Here is a 19102-nt window from a genome sequence, read left to right on the forward strand (position 1 = left end):
AATGCCTTGTCAAGGGTTCATTGGCCCAGTCAAGCTGGCCATAGCAGCTTTTAGCCAATGAACCCCTCCAGAGACTGTTCTTTCGATAAAATAAAAATGATTTGATTTGACATTGCTGACGTATACGTAGCCTGACGCACATGACAAAACGTAAATGAGCAATTTGTGATCTCCTGTATCCGGTCGTGGTCACCATGGTGTTAGAAGTGGTGGTGACGTCCTCAGAGGTGAATTTCTCTTTTATATACATAGTGCTGAAATGTAAGAAGCAACACATGTTAGATACGAGTTCTTCGACTTGGGATGCATAAATAAAATAACTTTGTAGCTGAACAGAACAGATTATTTGACGTTGTTTACTCTTTTGTGAGGAAGTAAATTATACCACAAACGACAAAAATAATTAAAGGTCGATTACGGCATGCATCTCTTTCAACATGGGAGAAATGCGCTCTTTAGGCTTCAGCCGCAGCCTTGTGCATTCTCCCCATACCAAATAAAGGCTTGAAGGAGCAGTCTGCGAAACAGCAAAGGGACAGTCAGTTCCTGCATGAGACGTCCACTGCAGTCCGCTCTTTGCAATGCACCTCAAACACCAACGCACTTGCGTATCTCTGACCAATGGCACTCAATGCGCTGCGCTCTGCTGCTTCTATAGCACAGGGACTGACACTGTTGCTTATCTATGCTTGCCGGTGTTTATCCACTGCTAAGAACAGCAGCGAGTTTGCCCACTGCGCAGGCGTGCGAAGCAGGGGATATTTTTGCCGAGAACTGCCCCATTTGTGTGCAGTACGAAACAAGCTGATGCAGCTATCACCGGCCCTCGCTATCAGCTCCCCTGCATCAGCTGCATCAGCTCCCCTTCAGCTGCTCTGACTACAAATGAATGGACGCGGCCGGTTTTCATGTGCGGTGATTTGGACCTTTTCTGTATGCGGGCCTACAAATACGGTTGTTTCTCGAAATAAATACTCAGTTGAAAGTTAGCTCTCGTCCTGTTCCCTTGCCCATGTCTTCTAGCGCTATGAACCCCTCTGATGTATCTAACCAACTAGCCCAAAAAGCCATGCTTTTAAAATAAGCGAGGCTCCTTTACATTTGCAACATTCGGCGCCACAATTGAACTCCCACCGATCGTTCGTAGCTTTGCGATAGAAGTACTAAACTTGCATGACTATTGTTTACAGAACATTTTCATGCATCACAGCATTTACACCCCGCTGCTACGTCGTGCATTCGCATGATTCGGAAGTTGTTCTGATGCCCTTAAGAAGCATGTGTTCTCGCAATCCGATATCAAAGGTTTGTGAAGTTGAACGTGTGCAATGTCCGCTTGTAATGCGGCGACGGTGTCTCGTATTGAACGTTTCCGCATATCTTGTAGTTTTGTGTTACCACTTACTGATATTGTGCCGGTCACCTGCCACATTTGCGCACGCGTTAGCGAATCCGCGCCGCACTGCCCCGTAATTAAAAGCACGATTCGGGTTGTAGCCATAGCAGGGACTACAGCTTTGTGCATCACAGCCTTGCCTCGACAAATTTAGTGGGCGCTTAAACTCACCCATAAATATATTTTTCTGGCCATGCGTTCATGCCCACGTCCACTCGCCCTCAGCGCCACTCGTTTATTTTTATTTGTCCACGTGGAATGTTACGCCATTAGGGAGGTCGGAGCATCATGGCAAACACGCTGCATATCGGGATGGAGTAATTAGGAGCAGTATAGAAAATACCTGAATCGGTTGAAAATTACGCGTTCGAGCTTGGCTCGTGGAAGCCGGCAAAAAATCAGATTTTAATGCATATAACACGGCGAGAGCACAGCCCACACGGGCTCGACAATGAACGTGGGCTTGTTTCTGCTCGCGACCACCGCTTTGCGTGTCTCGATATCCTGAACGTAATAAAAAGCACATATTTGTGGATCTTTTTAATAAAAATTTGATGCAAGTATTTGCAACATAAACTTACGCGGCTCGGCGTGGGCAGCAGCGTATCTTTTTCAGCAATAGCATAGCGTTCCTGGTGGTGAGTGTTACACACACACTATTCACGACTGCGGCGCCATCACGGGCTACACAAAAATGGTCCGCGCTGGCAATTAAGGTCGGTCTAGCCAGCGCCTTCTCTATTGACCCTTTTCGCGGCGATCTCGTGGGCGCTGCCATGTTTTATCACGTGGTGACGCGTCTATTGCTTGCCTCAACTGCCTCCGTTGCCTCCTTGTTTACAATGGAAGTGTATGACGCCGGCGCGACTTAGAAAACCTCTGTTTTCGGAGACATCGTAGACGGTGACAAGGTGGACGGCACGAAGCTTTGATCACAGCTTCATAGAACATGCAAAAGTGCTTTCGGAGCTGATTAAGCTATGTCCAAACGGCGCAAGCAGCCTAATAGTGTTTGTTCTAAAAGCAACACTAAATATGTATTCCAAGCTATCCAAGCTTTCTGATTATGAATTCATTCAGGATTAGTGTGTTTTGCTCTTTGTTCTTTATTTGGCAAATATTTTGAAGCAGTGGCTTGTCAGTTTCTGACTCAGTGAAGTTTCTCGGTGCGGCCACTGTCTAATTATTTTCGGCCTAATCGCTCGTGGGTGTGCTCAGTTCCGATATATTTGTTCTTGCTGCCCACAAGGCTTGAAACGTCGTTGTTTTGTACATTGGGTACCTTGTAGCAAATATATAATACAGCTAGTAACTCGCTTACTCTTGTGGACCGTCACGAAACATTCAGCTTCGACCATTCGTGCGCCATATGTGTATAGTCCGTCATTTATTCTGCGTATACAGTGCGCATATATTCAAGTGTGCGCCCTTTCACTTATTCTTGAGACGTTGGCGATAGAGTGGGCGTAAGTTTTCCTGCCATTTGGGACAGATGTGTATAGATAACGTGCGCGAAACTTACTATGACAGGAAGCGGCGCTACTCCCTTTGTCATTGTCTAACGAGTGGTACTCACTCTTGCAGACGTTCTGGGGATGAAGCCCTTTCTTTGAAAGTTAGCGATACAAGGCTGGCGGATGAGAAAATTTCTGTATCCTCGAGGAAAGCCGTACATCATGAAGTGCCACGTTCGGACAGTTGCAGCAGCGGTCCGCGAACTTGGCCACACAGATTTATTCTATTCCCTTAACATGCCAGTCACTATTTTTGCAGCCAACTACTGCACACGTCTTCAATCCACATGATTCAATCTAGCATGATTGGAGCACAGTGTCTTAGCGAAAACTCAGTTGCATTCCCGACAGCTGATGATCGCACAGAAGCAAGGTAGAAGCGGTAATGGTTTCGTATTCGTGCGCGGTCGCTGAGGAGAGGTATGGCGCGCCGCCATGAGCGCCATCTCGTTTCTCTAAAGCAAACTGCTCCGGGAAAAGGGTCAATACAAAAAATAGAGGCGCTGATCTAGCGTATTGGGGCGAGGAGTTACGGAGTCGCCATCTGTCGGAAGCGCCTCGCTTGCGTAGTATATGAGGGATAACGCGGCGCGCTCCTCATATATGTTTGGCTGTCGGCGCTCAATAAAAACACCACGCGGGAGCCTTCCTGGCCATTTCTGTAAGTACTCTCCAAGCGAGGGAAGTCTCTTACTGTCAAAATAATAATCTTAGGCAAACAAAAAGCGCAGAATAGTTTACAGGCAATATCTCTTTACCCAACACGTATACAGTGAACGCCCATTGCGCGCGGTCCACGCGATGGAGTACCCCGAACCAGCTTCTTGCGTGAAAGGTATAGGCAGTCGCTGAGAGCTGACTATGTGAAATATGTTCTTATAGTGTGCTGTCTGTATAACCAAATGGAGCACAACAGAATGAAGCCTTAATGCAGCAATCGCACGGATTCGCACGGGTTCGCAGCGACCTAGCTACTGCGCGTCTCCATGCATGTCCGCGCACAATGTTTCGCTTTCGCTGCGAGCGCGCTTTCGCACCGTGCCGTGAGCTTTAGGCCGCAGCATATTGAACATTTGACAGTACACAAGCCACCTTGCGTGGACGCTATCAGAGCTGTTCAAAAACAATTTCGTTGTAACTAGGGACTTCGACGCTTTACGGCGACTCGTGATGTGCCATCGCGACGATTCAATCATTTTTTTTTCTTCTAAATTCTTGGACGTTTCAATATCGTTTTTTCTCAAGTTGCGTCGCACTGTATATTTATCGGTCTTCTCAGCGAGGAATTTCCCGCTGCTTCGTTTTGTTAATCCAGTACATTCATTGTTGGGTGCTAACACAAACACGAACATATGCCATGCCTTTTTTGAATGTGCTTCTTACCGTTCCCTTTCCATTCTGATGACCTTGCCAGTATCTAACATCAACAAGTTCATAGACCAAATGTTTATGACATTAACCGGGCAGCGGGCGAGCTTCTTAGTACGCACTTTCTGCTACTCACCGATCATCGCAGCCCCAACGCCGTAGCAGAAAACGTCCTCGCGGAAGTTCTTGCTACACACCCGAGCCGATGGCTGCTTGCGGCTTCTAAGTTTCGCAATCCAAGCTACACGCAGCTTCTTGGCCTGCGGGTACGTGTGAAGGCTGACACCGTTGCGTACGCGTCCGGCACTGCGGTACCGAGCATGTCGGACGCCTTCAAAGGCAGCCACTATATAGTACTTTCAAGTGTTGCCAAAGTGATCCCCACTTAATCAGAATCGCAGCGCGGGTGGGACTAAACTTTTGTTTTCAGCTCGCTTTGGCGCTTCTGAAGCAGACGACGCGGCTGCTGTGTCCACCTGATCCCTCATACCACGTCACACGCCAGCTTTTCCAGTGGTGAAGCTGGCCCCCAATACGTGCTCACGCGCACTCTGCAGACCGGCCGTTGAGTAATAAGGATGCCGTTCTTCGGGGAGTGTAAACCGTCACACCCAGCCCCGGAAGAGGGATGCTGCCCCTCCCGCGTTCTTATCTACGCGCTTCACATCAGTGTGGCCACCACGTGCGCACGTTCAGCGAGGCATGCGGAGTCCGGACGCGTCGTTGACAACTTGACACCGCTGCGAAAAATGGCGCGGGCAGGGAAAAAAAAAGCCGTAACGTGCGTGCAAGTGGCTCCTGTCGAAACTCGTGATTCGCACTCTTGGCAAAACAACAAAATGAGTTAGAATGCGTTTGCGGGACGGTTGTATTCACTGGCCTACATCGGCGGCGCGACGCGCTTATCGGTTTTCGTCGCACAGCACGCCGTAGCGAATAAAGTACGCGGGACTGGCTCGCTGTAATGTGCCGCATACGAGGTAATCCATGCCAATCGTTAGCTATACGATAGCAATTAGCTCTAAACCAGAAACGTTAAGATACTTGGCTTCAAGGTCTCGCTTCTGCAGGCAGCTGTATATATTTCATTGCGTATCGCTTTCGCCACATGAACGTAGACGACATAGGGAGCCTTCATGCGAGTCTTCGACAGAGCTTGCATGCAGATGGCAGGGCGTGGTGCTCTAGCTGGCGATAGCCTGAGTAAATAGAGTATGATGCATGCGGGGGGTTGCGTCCTGAAGGGAAAAAAGAGGTTCTTGTGCTTGACGTGTCAGAACCACGATACGTCCATCAGGCGCGAAGTAGTGCGGAACGCCGGATTAATTCTGACCACATGGGGTTCGCACCCAATGCACGGTACACGAGCGTTCCGTCTCGGTGCTGAATGCAGATGCGAGAGCAATAGCAAAAGTAAGAGCCACAATGTCACTCGACCGAGCAGCAGCGGCCATGTTCGCGACGCAGTGGCCGGTCGTGGCGCGAGAAAATTACAAGGAGAAATGTGCCGGGAGGAATATATAAATGGTATCATGCTTGTTCCACAATTTAAGCTGCATATTTACGCGGCTGGACGAATCGATGATTCAGTCTGCAAACTGACGTGGATAAACTGCAACGAATTGTGCTGTTCGTCGACTGCGTTATTCGGCGTCACTCAGCCACGTTTTGTTCGTTCGGGGACTAAAGCAGCCATTCCGTCGCATGAAACCAGCAGCGTATACGTCCTGTGCGAGCATCCGCTATTATACGCTCCCGCAAACTAAGCGAATGCGACGCTAGAACATACGTGAACACAGAGAACGCATACAAGGACGAAAGGCAGGCCGAGGAAAGTGAGCGACCTGCAAGAGCTGCGAGTAAATGCGGGCCAACCTGGCTTGTGTGGCGGCGAGTTTGTTTTCCATGACCGGGGCAAAGCGTCAAAATACGTGGAACTCACTCACAAAATATTTTACTTAGGACTACTTGGGCTCAAATTCACCAAAATGTGAATATTGGGCTCAGATTCACATTTTGAATCTTGAAGAGCAGGCCTCACTCTGACTCAGACTAACGGGTCGGCCTGAGTGTGAGTGAGTCGACTAATGAGTTTACCTATATTTATGGGGCTACGTGCCAACGAACTTCCCACAAGAAAGAAAGAGCAGCTGACCGGCGAATGGCCAACCGCTGCATCTGAGAAATATTTTTTTTTTTAGGTTATAGAAATCGTGACGTGGCAGTTACCGCGAAACCGCATAGTCCTAATTTTTCCTGAGCTACTGAGGATATTTAGGAATTGCGGATCCTGAGTTAGCAGACGCTATCGACAACAAGCAGAGCTCGAATTATACGCAGTGCCGTCGACGTCAATACTTCCCTGAGAGAATTTAGCCGCGTGGACTTCTTTCTTTGAAACCGAGCGCTGCGACCCAGACGCGCAGTGACGTCATTTTTTTCTCTCTTTTTTTTTTTTATCCACTGGCTTTCTTTAGAGACCGAACAAACGACCCACGTGATAGAAACGTCTTGGAAATAAATTCATTGGCTGTTTCTTAGGACGCTTTGCAACTTATGAAATACAACTGTTGTCCTAAGACGGATATTCAAAAAGTTTCATTATTTAACGTAATTGCCTAACTAATCGCACTTCAAAATTATTTTGAGTAACTCACGGCGCGACTACGAGTTATATCCCATTAGTGTTAGTTTCATTCATGTGAGATGTACCACAATTTTTTTTTTCATTTTTGGTTTAGCTTACGTGAAACACTCGCGGTAGTTCTGGCCTACGTCCTGTGACCCATTGTGACACACTGCCTAAGCTACTACGACTGCAATTCAAAGGGAAACCATAAATTTAGAGACTCCGATCTGTGAGACAACGGAATAGTTAATTCTTCCGAATTCTTCGGTACCGTTTGAAGAATATTGTTCTAGAAAGTAAGCTTCTGGTACTGAACGCAATAAGGTCGTGCCTGCAAAAAAAAAAAAAGAAAAGAAAAGAAAAAAAGAAGAAGCAGCTTGGGCGGGCGTACATATTCGACTGACCTATTATCCAAGAAACACAGCGTCAGAATGCAGACGCTTGTGCCCACAGTGCATCCAAAGCACTACTATGCGCGACAATTTATTTTTTTCCATTCCGCCCCTATCGGAATGCGGCCGCCGCGACCGGGAGTCCAGCCTGCAACCTCGTGCTCAGCAGCAAGAGGGAAAAAAAAGGCGAGAGAAAGAGCGATAGCCACTGAGGCACTGTGACGGGAAAGTGTACAGTAAACCTTTATCGCAAAGTGTGTTCCTCTGATTCAACGAAAATTCGCTTCGATTAGCTTCTAATAGCGCATCATAGTCTGGCAGTCTGTCCATAGCAGCAGCAGTGCACGGGGACGCGCTTAACGTTACGTGTGCTTACGAGATTGCTGGCTCGATGTCAGGCCTTTATATTCGCATGGGCCTGTTCTGTAACGTGACATTCGATTTGCTTCTTGCGTAATTAGTTCTGCATGCACTGCAGCTACGACAACTAGACGTATTGTGTTGACGCCGCGTATGCCATCGGCGTCGATCTCATTGTTACGCCAAGGTCGGTTGCTCCCGGCGGAGCCTTACATAAGCAGTTACAGCCAAGTGCGACGGTTCCGGTCCACATGAGACCGACGCTCATTCACACACGCACGTTTGCAATCGTCGGCTGCCATGTGCAGTAGCATGCTTCACTCGTTCTCTACGAGATGTAGAGAAGGAATTTAATGGTAGCTGAAGATGAGAGCCCTGCTGTATGCAGGGCTTGTTGCTTATAATGAGATGTTTGAGTTGACATGAGGAGGACCAGGAAATCAACACATGCAAAAAAGCAAATGAAAGAAAGAAAAAGTTAGAAATACCTAACAAAACCCCAGATTTCCAAATCACTGAAAAAAAGGTAAAATAATGTCTAAAAGTCCTCAATGGAGTAAGTATAACAGCAGGGCTGTATTATCTCAAACTGCGTCCCCACTACTGTCCCAAGGTCCTACGAAATCGCTCAGCTTCTGTACTTGTCCTGGTATATTTAATGAAGTCTTGTTTGATGTTAACTGCATGTTGGTATAGCGGCGGTGGGACACAGCTCATTGTAATCAGGCAGCTTGCACTCGGTGCACAGCTGTGAACTGAGTTGCCCGATCTTAAACAAAAATTATTGGGGAAGTGTCAATCAATGAGGGACACCCTCCATGTGCGTTACCTGTCCTTCCGGGGGGGGGGGGGGGGGGGCGCTGTAGGTGTGGGGAGGGTCAATGTCGAAAAGAGGCTAACGATCAGGGTTGGCCCAATAAGCAACTTGCATTGGTCATACGATATGTGAGACCTTCATTGTCCTCAAGGGAAAACGGTAACTGTGTATGCGGATTGCCCAGAGTGGGAATCCTTGGCAGTGGCGTCTTATTTGGCGTTTACTATATAACGCCACAATGTCTATATACGTCAGTGACTGAGCTAAGCAACGACAGGTCTGAACACAAATCACGCGGCGCTGCTCCATCCGTTTCAATCAGGGCACTGTCACTGTTGTCACTGTGGGATGGTACGAGCACGGTTTTCTAAGATGAACGGTTGAAATTACGGTTGATGACAGATATGATGGTAATTTGCGTAATGCTAAAACAATTGCCAATAATTCAGCCTTAAAGATAAGCGTGAAGTCTAGTCGAATGAAAAACGACCAATTTAAATATGGTGATACAAGGCCCATAACTGCCTTCTGTTCACAGACGGAAGCATCAGTCACTATCACGGTCTTTGTATCTACGTGCGTAAGGTGGACTTCCAAAATATTATTCGGGTATTGATGGGGCGAATGTTTAGCATTGTTTGGGAATACATATCATCAAATTCAATTTTAGTGACTGGGACAGAGGAGTTTTGTAAGACCACCTCGCAGAGGCGAACCTTCTGGTTGGTTGGTTAATTGTTTTTTTTTTTCTCTCTCTCTCTACGAGTGGCTCATACCCATGTCTTTGGGGAATTGGCCAAGACTCGGGTGAGTTCTGCAACGCGCTTCGTCTATTCGTCCTTGGGCCTCGTGTGTCCCCACGATTGGTTCTTTCTAACTTCGTGTGTTTCACCAATTGGTTGGTTGAGGCTTCGTGGACTTCCTCGATTGGCTCCTGTTTCTTTTATACGCGGCGTGCCCTCGTGCTTGGCTCTAGGTCGGCCTCTTCTTTTTATAAAGCACTGCACGCACGTCCACGCGCTCTTGGTCGTCACCTTCTGTTTCTTCGCTGCATTTGGCCTCGCGCATTTCATTCATCACTCTCACAAAGTAGTGACGAACAGAGCGAATAAACGGAGCTCATCACGTATCCATATGGCGTAATAGTAAAATAAAGCAAGCACTAGTCAAAGTGAAGAAATTAAAAAAAAACTCACAGGAACGGTTACCAGTGTGTAACGCGAATGTTTAAGCGTCAGCTGTGGTGCAGGCTACGCGGCTTCGCTCCTGATCTGGAGCTCGCTAAATCGCTTGCGCGTCTGACGGTATGTCGGCGATGAAATGACTACGACAGAACGACCACGCCACCATAACAGCGATTGTATGACGACGATGGCATAACGACACGGGAATGGCAGAATGCCACGACGACGACGAAGGCATTATTGCAATGAAAGAAGAAAAAGCACATTTGAAGAGGACAATAAAGCACGATGAGGCTGTGGAAGAGATGTAGAAAAAAGAAGTGAGGGAATACCAAAGTGGTCCGATCAAAAAAAAAAAAAAGAACGGCAGGTATGAAAGAAGTGGGAAAATGCACGCGCGGCTGCGTGGCCAAGGCAGAGAAGGAAGCCTGCTTCTAGGCCAATCCCCCGTCGTGGGTATGCGCCTAAGTTTAGGAAACAAGACAAGGAAGCAGAAGACAGGATCACAGCCACGCTGTGGTACGACGGGGCATAAGCATAATAATTATGCTTATGCAATTATGCTTATATAATTTGTTAGACGCATATTTAAAATCTAATGTGGCCAATCCCCCCTGTGGGTACGAGCCATGTTTTGAGGCAACAACAACAACGACGGGGCAGGAGCTGGAGGCCGCACAGGACGGGTTGATCGCGGACACGGCGGCAACCCAGTGGAAGCTGTTCTTCAGCTGCCACGGCCAAGACCCGCGAGCTGAGCGGACGTCCCATCGGAAGCCGCAGCTACAGGCTGACGGCGCCGTTTCCCGAATTCCCTGTGGCTATGATCAGCAGGCTAGCGGAGTTGGCCGGGCGATCCAGGCGCCTCGGTCACCCCACCGTACTTCACCCCCTGACCAGGTCAGCCGTGGGCCGAACGTCGGACACGGCGACGTCGAGCCCACGACGCATCGGCGGGCCCAACGACGTGTCGTCGGAAGCAGCGACGACGAGGTGACGTCGGTAGACTCAATGTAAATATTTTGGGCTTATGAATGCATGGTATATGAGGACTTTGGGGAATGTGTAGAATTAGCTGGTGCTGTACATTGTTTGTTTCGTGCTGTTTTCTTTGCCGTTTGCTTTTGCAGTGAGAAGTGTTTGTCTTAAAGCTGCGACTACATGTATGAGGATAGTCGAAGAAGGAATGACAACGACGGCCTGATGACCATACCATGCTGGAATTATGACGACGACGGAAAGACCACGATGCCATCACGACGACGGTATGACCACAAATTGATAGCGATGACTGCGTATGGCTGGAGGGCAACGCCATCTGCTGGTGCTACGGGAACCGAGCTTCGCGTGACCTAACGGAATACTCGTCTCTGACCGGTGCGCTTCAACCAATGGGCGCTCCTTCTGGCACACTGACAAGGTCTGCGCCTGCGAACGGCGCCAATGGCGCGAAACAGCGACGCGGCGTCGCATGCTCTCTCCCGCAGTGGACATGCGCCAACGGCCCGAAACTGAACGACGAGATAAGTGTGCCACGCACCAAGTGTCACGCAATGACAGAGGCGCAGCCTACGACGGCGAAACCGGAAGCATCAAAAAAATGTCACAGTTTCGCCCTAAGGGCGAAGCAATGAATGCGATAGCAACACAGCAATGTCATACGAAGTAAGGTGAGCGGCTTTGGTAGCAATATGAATTGTAGTAAACATGAGCTGATTAAGTAAGCAGGTGTGCTGCGGCGTAAGTAGACCGACATGAAGAGAGACTCGATGACCGGCCACGAGAAGGCGCGTGTGAAACGGTGGTGTTGATGAGAAGCGTTTCCCGTGGGCAGCGCGCGTGCGAAGGGACACACCGACAGCGCTGCACTGCCGATCCGGGCAGCATTACATGTGTAGCGTGCGTTGGAAAATGTGGCCCGACTATTACTAACTGAATGAACAAGCGTGGTGTGAGCGCGCACAAACATGAATAGATCACACTGAATGACTGCAGACAACGACTGTCAAAACGCTGGCAGCAAGCCCATACGCTGCAGCGGGCGAAGGTACGTGCGGTCTATCGCTTCAACAGAAACTGAGCGGCGAATGCACAGTGCATAAAGGTCAGAGCCGTGTGGAGATAAGAGACGGTGCGGCGAGCGACGAGCGCGGTTGTTGGCAGAGTAGAAGTGCGCCCCCCCCCCCCCCCCCCGCTCTCTCCGGCGCTGGCTTCCCGCTTCCTTGCTTGCGCGTGGGAGAGATAAGAGACGGTGCGGTCGAGCGACGAGCGCGGTTGTTGGCAGAGTAGAAGTGCCCCCCCCCCCCCGCTCCCTCCGGCGCTGGCTTCCCGCTTCGTTGCTTGCGCGTGGGAGATTGAGTGCGTGCGCTCTCCGTGATAGCGCGCGTCCCCGCACGCTTCCGCTCGGGCATACGGCGCGCGGTGAAGATTTTGTCTATACGGAACCTCACGGCGACGGCGACGCCGACGGCAGAACTCCGGTTGAAGTGTCCATATAATTGCTATCGCAATAAAAACGCCTAAAGCAGCATCAATGCCACGTCGTCAGAGTTCTGCAAGACGCAGAAACTGCACTGCAGTTATAGACACCAATGGCTGTTAATTGTATTCAAACCTTTAATGCAGTGGAGATTAGAAGATCTTTCGCTGACCGTGCAGACTGTACTGAAACACCCTCCTCACCGATCATCGGCCCAGAAGGCAGCCAAGGCACTTTTGCTTTTTTTTTAACGACTGGCTTGCGCGAGCGCCTTTGATGTTTAGGTGCAGTACGTGCGCCTGCAAACATTCACCGCCCTCCTCGCTCTCTCATTTTGTTTCCCTGTTCCCCTCCCCCAGCATGGGGTAGCCAATTCGGAACATTTCTCGTTAACATCCCTGCTATCTGTCTTTCTCTCTCTCGGGAATCCTTTACCAAGAGTCCGTTGCAGAGATAACAGTTGTGGTCTTGTGTATCGGTGCAGACTAGACGGAGGTGATGACGTACAGGCCGAAGATGGCCTGCTGCGACTGCGCAACCCGCACCTCTCAAAAATGGCGACCGACCACCTCTACCATCTGGCCCTGGCCACGGACACGCACGATCTGCAGCATATGTTTGGCGACCTCAAGGTGAGAGGCATCGGATAGTTACTCGAAGAAACCGAATTGTAATTTGCCTGCACGGATCGCGCATCGAGTGACCAGACGTCACAACGTCTGCGTATATATGGCTGTCTTCTGCTGCAGTTTCACTTTCTTTCAATTTCAATATATACTGTACTTGATACATCAGAAATGCAGGCAACAGGGATAAAAAGCTTTGTCACTCGACAAGCTTGACGGGATCCCTGTACCCTTACAGACAGTCAATGGCACCGCGACAGTTGTTATCAGAAGTAGAGGATTACAGAAACAATAAAAACTTCGATTCTAGCAAGAATGCAAAAATCATCGCTTGTGAAATGCAAAAAAAAAAAAACTGGACAGGTAAAGAACATACATATAGCGAAGTACAATAGAAAGGAAAACGTACCACATTTAACGAATTCAGAACAAATCAGTAGGGGTACATGGTAATGTATTAGCAAAACTACCAAAATTGTTTAGAAAATAAAATTTAAAATCACTCTACCTCATCTCAAGGACATTTATACCACAAGAAATTAATGCATTAAAATGTTTGCATAATTGATGTTCTATGGTGTTAGAGCCATGATTTGTCCTACAGAAAGGTACTAGCCAGTTTGTCTTCCTCCGGAAACTGTACGCTTTTTCTGGAGGGCTCCTTAGTTTGCACAGTGACATAACTGATTTGCTATTATTCTTTAAACTCATGTTGTAACGGACCAATAATCGGTACTTGTAGAACTGCTCAAATGGTAAGATCATGTACGTAAGGAATAGATAGTGAATAGGCACGCTGGGTACGTGACCCCTCCCCCTCCACTCCGAAATTTGAGTACCAGTTGGTTGCCCGTCCAGCACTGCCCTCCATTTCCCCATCTCCCTCCCCTCTCCCTCCCGTCTCCACTCCCCACCCCTTCCTAAAAAACATTCCTGGCTACGCCACTGTAAGGCCTTGTTTTCAAACGCTCAATAAACAATTCTGTAGGATTCGTCTATAAGCAGCCGAGAAAGAGAAAGAGGGAGAGAATGCAAGGATGTTAAATATAAACTGTCACAGTTGACAAAAGTATCGGGCCACAAATCTATAGACAATTCTGCAGGAATTGTCTGTATAATATCATGCTGTTACTGCGATAGCAGCTATTCGCGACTCCAGCAATTCATGCGACACCTAGCGGCGAGCGCCGGAAACCTCACACGGAGGTCGGAGCGTCGGAGCAGACGCTCCGTCCGTAGCCTTCGTACTGCGATCGGGTGCGCTTCTAGTACGATACGATGGAGCCACCACCTACGAAACTCCGCACGGCCGTGGAATTATGCTGCGTTTTGCAGTTTTGCGCCGCCGAAGAGCCACATGGATAGTTGTGTTCTCAACATCTTGCTCGAGAAAGCTTTTTTTTTTTTTTTTTCAGACGAGGGTCGGTTTGTTGTTTGTGTGAAGAGAACGCGATCCTGTTGCTGGTACTACGTTTGTAGTAAAGCGCTACAGCGAAATTCAGAAAGTTTGCGCTGAGGTTGTTACTGCCATCGTGATAACGTGCAGCGTATGCGTACTGCAACATGCAGTTTCACGTGATAGCCGGTGTGGTAATGCAGTTTATGATGCGAATGTCGCCGCGGTACTCAAGCTTTCCTTGATTAAAGCTGTTATAACGGATACATGCGGCGCACAACGTGGAACTACCGCGTATGGTACATCAGCGAAAATCGGTACATCGGAGTTTCAGGTACTCCAGGGTAACGTCAGTAAATCGTTCTATGTAAGCCCACGTACGCGCCAGCGTGCAAAATAACTATGGGGTGGCATAGCGGTACGCCTTCCTTGCGACCTGGACACGCTACCCGTGTAACTAGTGCAAATTAGTAGGCGCTTATCTGAAAGTGCGTAATTATCAAAGCAATTGTATCCCGTATCAGTGTATGAAGGAAATTGGCAGTTCAGTGGCGAACACAGTTTTAGCCACTTAAAGTGCAGGATATGTCAATTATAGAATAACATGGAAAATTAATTAGATTCATAATGCAGTAGCTTAGTTAATATTAATTTACACAGAAACATTTGCTTTATTTCATTAGTTTACACAGCAGTCATAAGCGATATGTTCGTAGAAAGCGGGGATGAGTAATCAGTCATGGTCAGGCCACGCAGCACAAGCCATACCTGTACATGGTGTGCAAATGTGTTTTTATTGTAGTAAGCAGATCTCTCGGTTTCTTATTTATCGTTTTGTTCTCTACGAGAGAAACAATGCGCCAACTACTGCAATAACTACAGCTAAGCGAAGCAGCAGTCACGTTGCGCAAATCTTGAATGTAAAATAGATAACAGGAACGCAAAAGTATAGCGGGAAAGGTTCACCACAGATTCGTAGTGCATGCTCGCGAGAAAATGTAAAGCTTTATTTTAGGTTCGCTTGCTCTCTGGACTGAAAAGAGCGTGCAGAGTTTGCGCCTTCACCGAACGAACAACAATGAGAAAGTGCATGCGCGCCGGCTGCGCATTTGTCCGCATGTACAGCGGCAACAGTTGATCGAGCAAGTCGGTGCGCTGCTGCGGGCCATTTTAAACGTGCCAAACTGAGCAGGTTGTAAGATTTCGGCAATCCTGGCGAGGCCAGCGTGACGTATCCAACTTCGCCGGCTGCTGTCTCGCACGCTTGAAACGCCGGACTATCTATCCACGCCTGCACAGTGAATCAAAGCAGCAGAAACGTGCTTGTACTTTTCCGACAATCCGACAGTGCACGAGTACTTCGGTTCCACGACCAGTGGGTTCAAGAATACATCGGTGATTTTCATCAGAATCTCGTGCGTGTCCGCTGTCACGCCAGGTGTTTGCACACGCCGTGCGACCATTTCAGCCTCATTACCCACTGTGCCTCTCTCAGATCGGCTAAAATTACTTGGTCGGCGTAAGCTACCCGCTTTCCTTCCACAAAACAGTGCAAACTGGTATCACACTGCATGAAAATCATCAAACTACAGTGTATTGTACATCCAACACAGCGGCGACGGGGGGACCTCCGTATAGCCGCCATGTTGCACAGTGCAGCTAGACGCGGCCAGTTTTCGCAGCGCCCCCTGCATTTCATTTGAGTTGCGAATAAGCTCGAAAGTGGGCTTGATGTGTCTGTCCTTTCAGTTTTCGTCAGGCCACCTCCTCTCCCACAGCTTCACCCTCACCCCACGTTGAAGAAAACATTACCGAGCACCGCCACTATGGGAATCCAAACCCATGCTTCCGCGGCAATATGCAGTTAAATGCAAAAACCACTGAGTCATGTTATGTAGCCTTTGCGCTAATTCACGAGAACGCTAAAACTCCTGTTTTAGCAACGGCCTTCCTCACCTTGGCGCAGTTCGTGTGCATGGGTGGCACCCCGGCGCGGATGCAACAGTTTGCGCACCTCGTCAAGCGTCGCCTGGGCATCAAGCTACCGACGGGTGCTGAGCTGTGCGACATCAGCCACCGGTCGTACCGCTACGCCATGTACAAGTGCGGGCCCGTGCTCTCGGTCAGCGTGAGTGTCTCCTCTACGAGCGAAGTCTGTCGTGGCACATCTCACAACGCGCTGTATGACATGAAACCAGCGAAAATGGGGCAGTGTGGAGCAGGTACCGAAATGTTCGGCACGAGCAGTTCGTTTTGTGTCTGAAGCTACATCCTCGCCGTTTACGCGATACCTTTGTTCCCTCGTCTGCGGCTCACAGAGTCGCCAATCGTGCAAAAGGTACTGTGGGATGAACATCGATTGGCTCTGTAAATAAATCGACAAAAAAGTAAAAGGTGAGCGCGATGGTCTCGTCATACATATACCCCTGGAAAAATCCCCCCCGCCCCCCCTCTTCCCCAAGAAGCACTGTTTTACTTTCGAAAGGTGCAAGAACTCCCCGGTATACAGCTTTGCTGTGCTTGATGTGTGTGATGCCTTCCGTGGGTTTTGTGCGGAGCCTGACAGGGTCTCTTCGCTGCAGCACGGCATGGGCGCCCCTTCGCTGTCCATCCTGATGCACGAGGTCCTCAAGCTGATCCACTATGCGCGCTGCCAGGACGTCGTGCTCATCCGCATCGGCACCAGCGGTGGAATTGGTGAGCCACTATATTGCTAGCCGCCCTTGGCTCCACGCGATCTCACGTCAAGACTAGCAAAACCAGTGGTGGTGCCTACACAAGTAGGGTTAATTAAGAAAGAAAAGGCAAGTAGCGCGAAAAAAAATTCTGCTCGCCGCACTGTTTCTTTTTATTCTTTTTGCACTTTGCTGAAGAGGAGTGCACCTTTCCTGCTGAAGGAAAGGAACTCCAGAGAATGTGCACGGTAACTGTTAAGACTAAGCTTGTGTTAAGACTAAGCTTGTGCGTATATCAATATTTCGGAAGCGAAGTCAAGGCGAATAGTAGTAATTAGTGTCGAATAATATTGAACAGAATAATTCTAATAGTTGTGGGATTTGCATAAAACCTTGACATAAAAGCCAGATATTGTCAAATGTTAAAAAAGTTCGGTCTTTACTTTCGAATTAGGAAATAAGTTCCTCTCTGAAGTCACTTTATTTTCAAACTGCCGTTATTGAGATATTTTCATGCAATGTGCAAGTTCAAAATTTCTCACAACTCCAGCTGCATATAAAACTTGTTTACCGGCTCTTGCTCACTGTTGTGCTTCAGTCTACATGAACGTTTGTGGTGGTCGAGGCCGCGGGAGTGTTTCGTGTTCGCCCATGAGCGATGCTGTGACCTCGACTGCGCTACTGTTTTTGCTGTGTTGCGAAACTTGATGATTTCCGCCTACACGCGAACTTAACCCGCTGCATTGTGCAGGCGCACGAACGAAAAAAGAAATTAACTCTAAAATCGAGGTGTGGTTACATGCGAATTTCGACTTCAGGTGTGACTTCACGGCAACGCGAATTTGCACTTGAGGTGTGGTTTCACGACAGCGCTTCCCGCTCTAGCATGAAACCATCTGTGAGGCAAAGTTCTCCGTCATCAGTGCGTCGCCCAAGAGATGGGGAACAGAGAGCCGCTGGCCGAAGATATGATGTGAACGATTCACGTATTCACGATCCGTGAATAGAGATTGTTCTTATAAATATTTTGGCGTTGTATGTTATTGTTAATTTTGATTGATTTATTTTTTATTATATGGAATTGCGTCAAATTTAGCAAGAGAAGTTTAGGCTAGTTGGTGGGCCATCCTAAATATGCTTGCAGCGCAGCGTTTACGTAGCGGTGTCTAAGTCTACCGTTGCACCGTAAGCATATTTAGTATGCTTCAAATCGCAAGCGGCGGTGCGTGCCGCGATACCTGCCTTTAGACACTCTCGTATATATAGTGACTGGTTAAATGGTCATACGAAACTGACCTGCTTCAGTCCTATGAGAATATACGAATGAGAGATTGATGTGAATGAATCGTAGCCGCCACATATTAGAGCGAAGATTTTGTTGGCTCTTGCCCACGCTTTTCGAGGACGGCTGTCTGGCTTAGTAAACGTGGGCCCATACCGGAGACAGTGTGCAGTTAAATATGGCGACTCGGTGGGCTGATCTTGATGCCAGTGCATAAAGTGTGTCCTTCGTAAGGCCACTCAACACTGAAGGTAGTGCAACGTCACAGCATCCACACGTCTCACAGCATTTAAATAATAAATATAACCAATAAGTGTTTCCAGCTGCGTATCTCAACGGATGTACATGAAAGCGATCGCTTGACTTTGACAGTCACCCTCCCATCGCTGCCGTTTTCTTTTTCTTTTCGTTTTTCCTCTAACACACGGAATTCTACCCACACTTTTTTACATTTCTCGTTCTCTTCTGAACGTGCTATAGACCTAAGCCGATGGCAACGCTGCAGCTGCTTCGTTGACTGCCACCTTCTTCTGTTTCAGGCATCCCGCCCGGCACCGTGGTGGTCAGCACCGCAGCCGTAAATGGCCTGCTCAAGGAAGAGGTCGAAGTGGTGAGTGCGAGGAGAGAGCTGCGAACAGGCATCGTACTCCCCCTCCCTAGGCGGTCGTCCTGCTAAATGTGCAAGCGAATTCAGCTAGAGTTTGCCGACATTTGCCCCGTCCGTTTATCACTGTTGCTTAACATTTCCCTGTGAGAACCGAGGTATAGCTTCGATACGAATTTCTCCCTCTTTTTTTCCTTTCTGGTTTTGTCCGAGAAAGGAATGCGAATACTTTCTCTCACGGAAGCTGCGACGACGCGTCCGCTGTCTTACAGTATGTCGTATAGATGTGGACGGGACTTCATGGCTGACATTTCTCTTATTAGAAGGTATTGCGCTTAAATGCTAGTGAACGGGGCGCGAAAGAAAACACGCACAGAAAT

The 19102-nt window shown here is 48.5% G+C and overlaps 1 protein-coding gene across 2 annotated transcripts in view; it reads left to right on the forward strand.

Annotated features, from left to right (window-relative positions):
- The window catches only part of LOC119456524 (uridine phosphorylase 1), a 33374-nt gene that overhangs the window by 4454 nt on the left and 9818 nt on the right, over nt 1-19102 (forward strand). Inside the window, exons 2-5 of one of the 2 annotated variants that reach the window (XM_037718349.2) lie at nt 12624-12771; nt 16128-16289; nt 16744-16858; nt 18658-18728. In XM_037718349.2, coding sequence (XP_037574277.1) covers nt 12624-12771; nt 16128-16289; nt 16744-16858; nt 18658-18728 — 496 coding nt within the window. The remainder of the gene's footprint in view (nt 1-12623; nt 12772-16127; nt 16290-16743; nt 16859-18657; nt 18729-19102) is intronic. The other variant, XM_049669941.1, reaches the window with a different exon arrangement.

The sequence above is a fragment of the Dermacentor silvarum genome, chromosome 6 (assembly GCF_013339745.2).
Source record: "Dermacentor silvarum isolate Dsil-2018 chromosome 6, BIME_Dsil_1.4, whole genome shotgun sequence".
Classification (NCBI taxonomy): Eukaryota; Metazoa; Arthropoda; class Arachnida; order Ixodida; family Ixodidae; genus Dermacentor; species Dermacentor silvarum.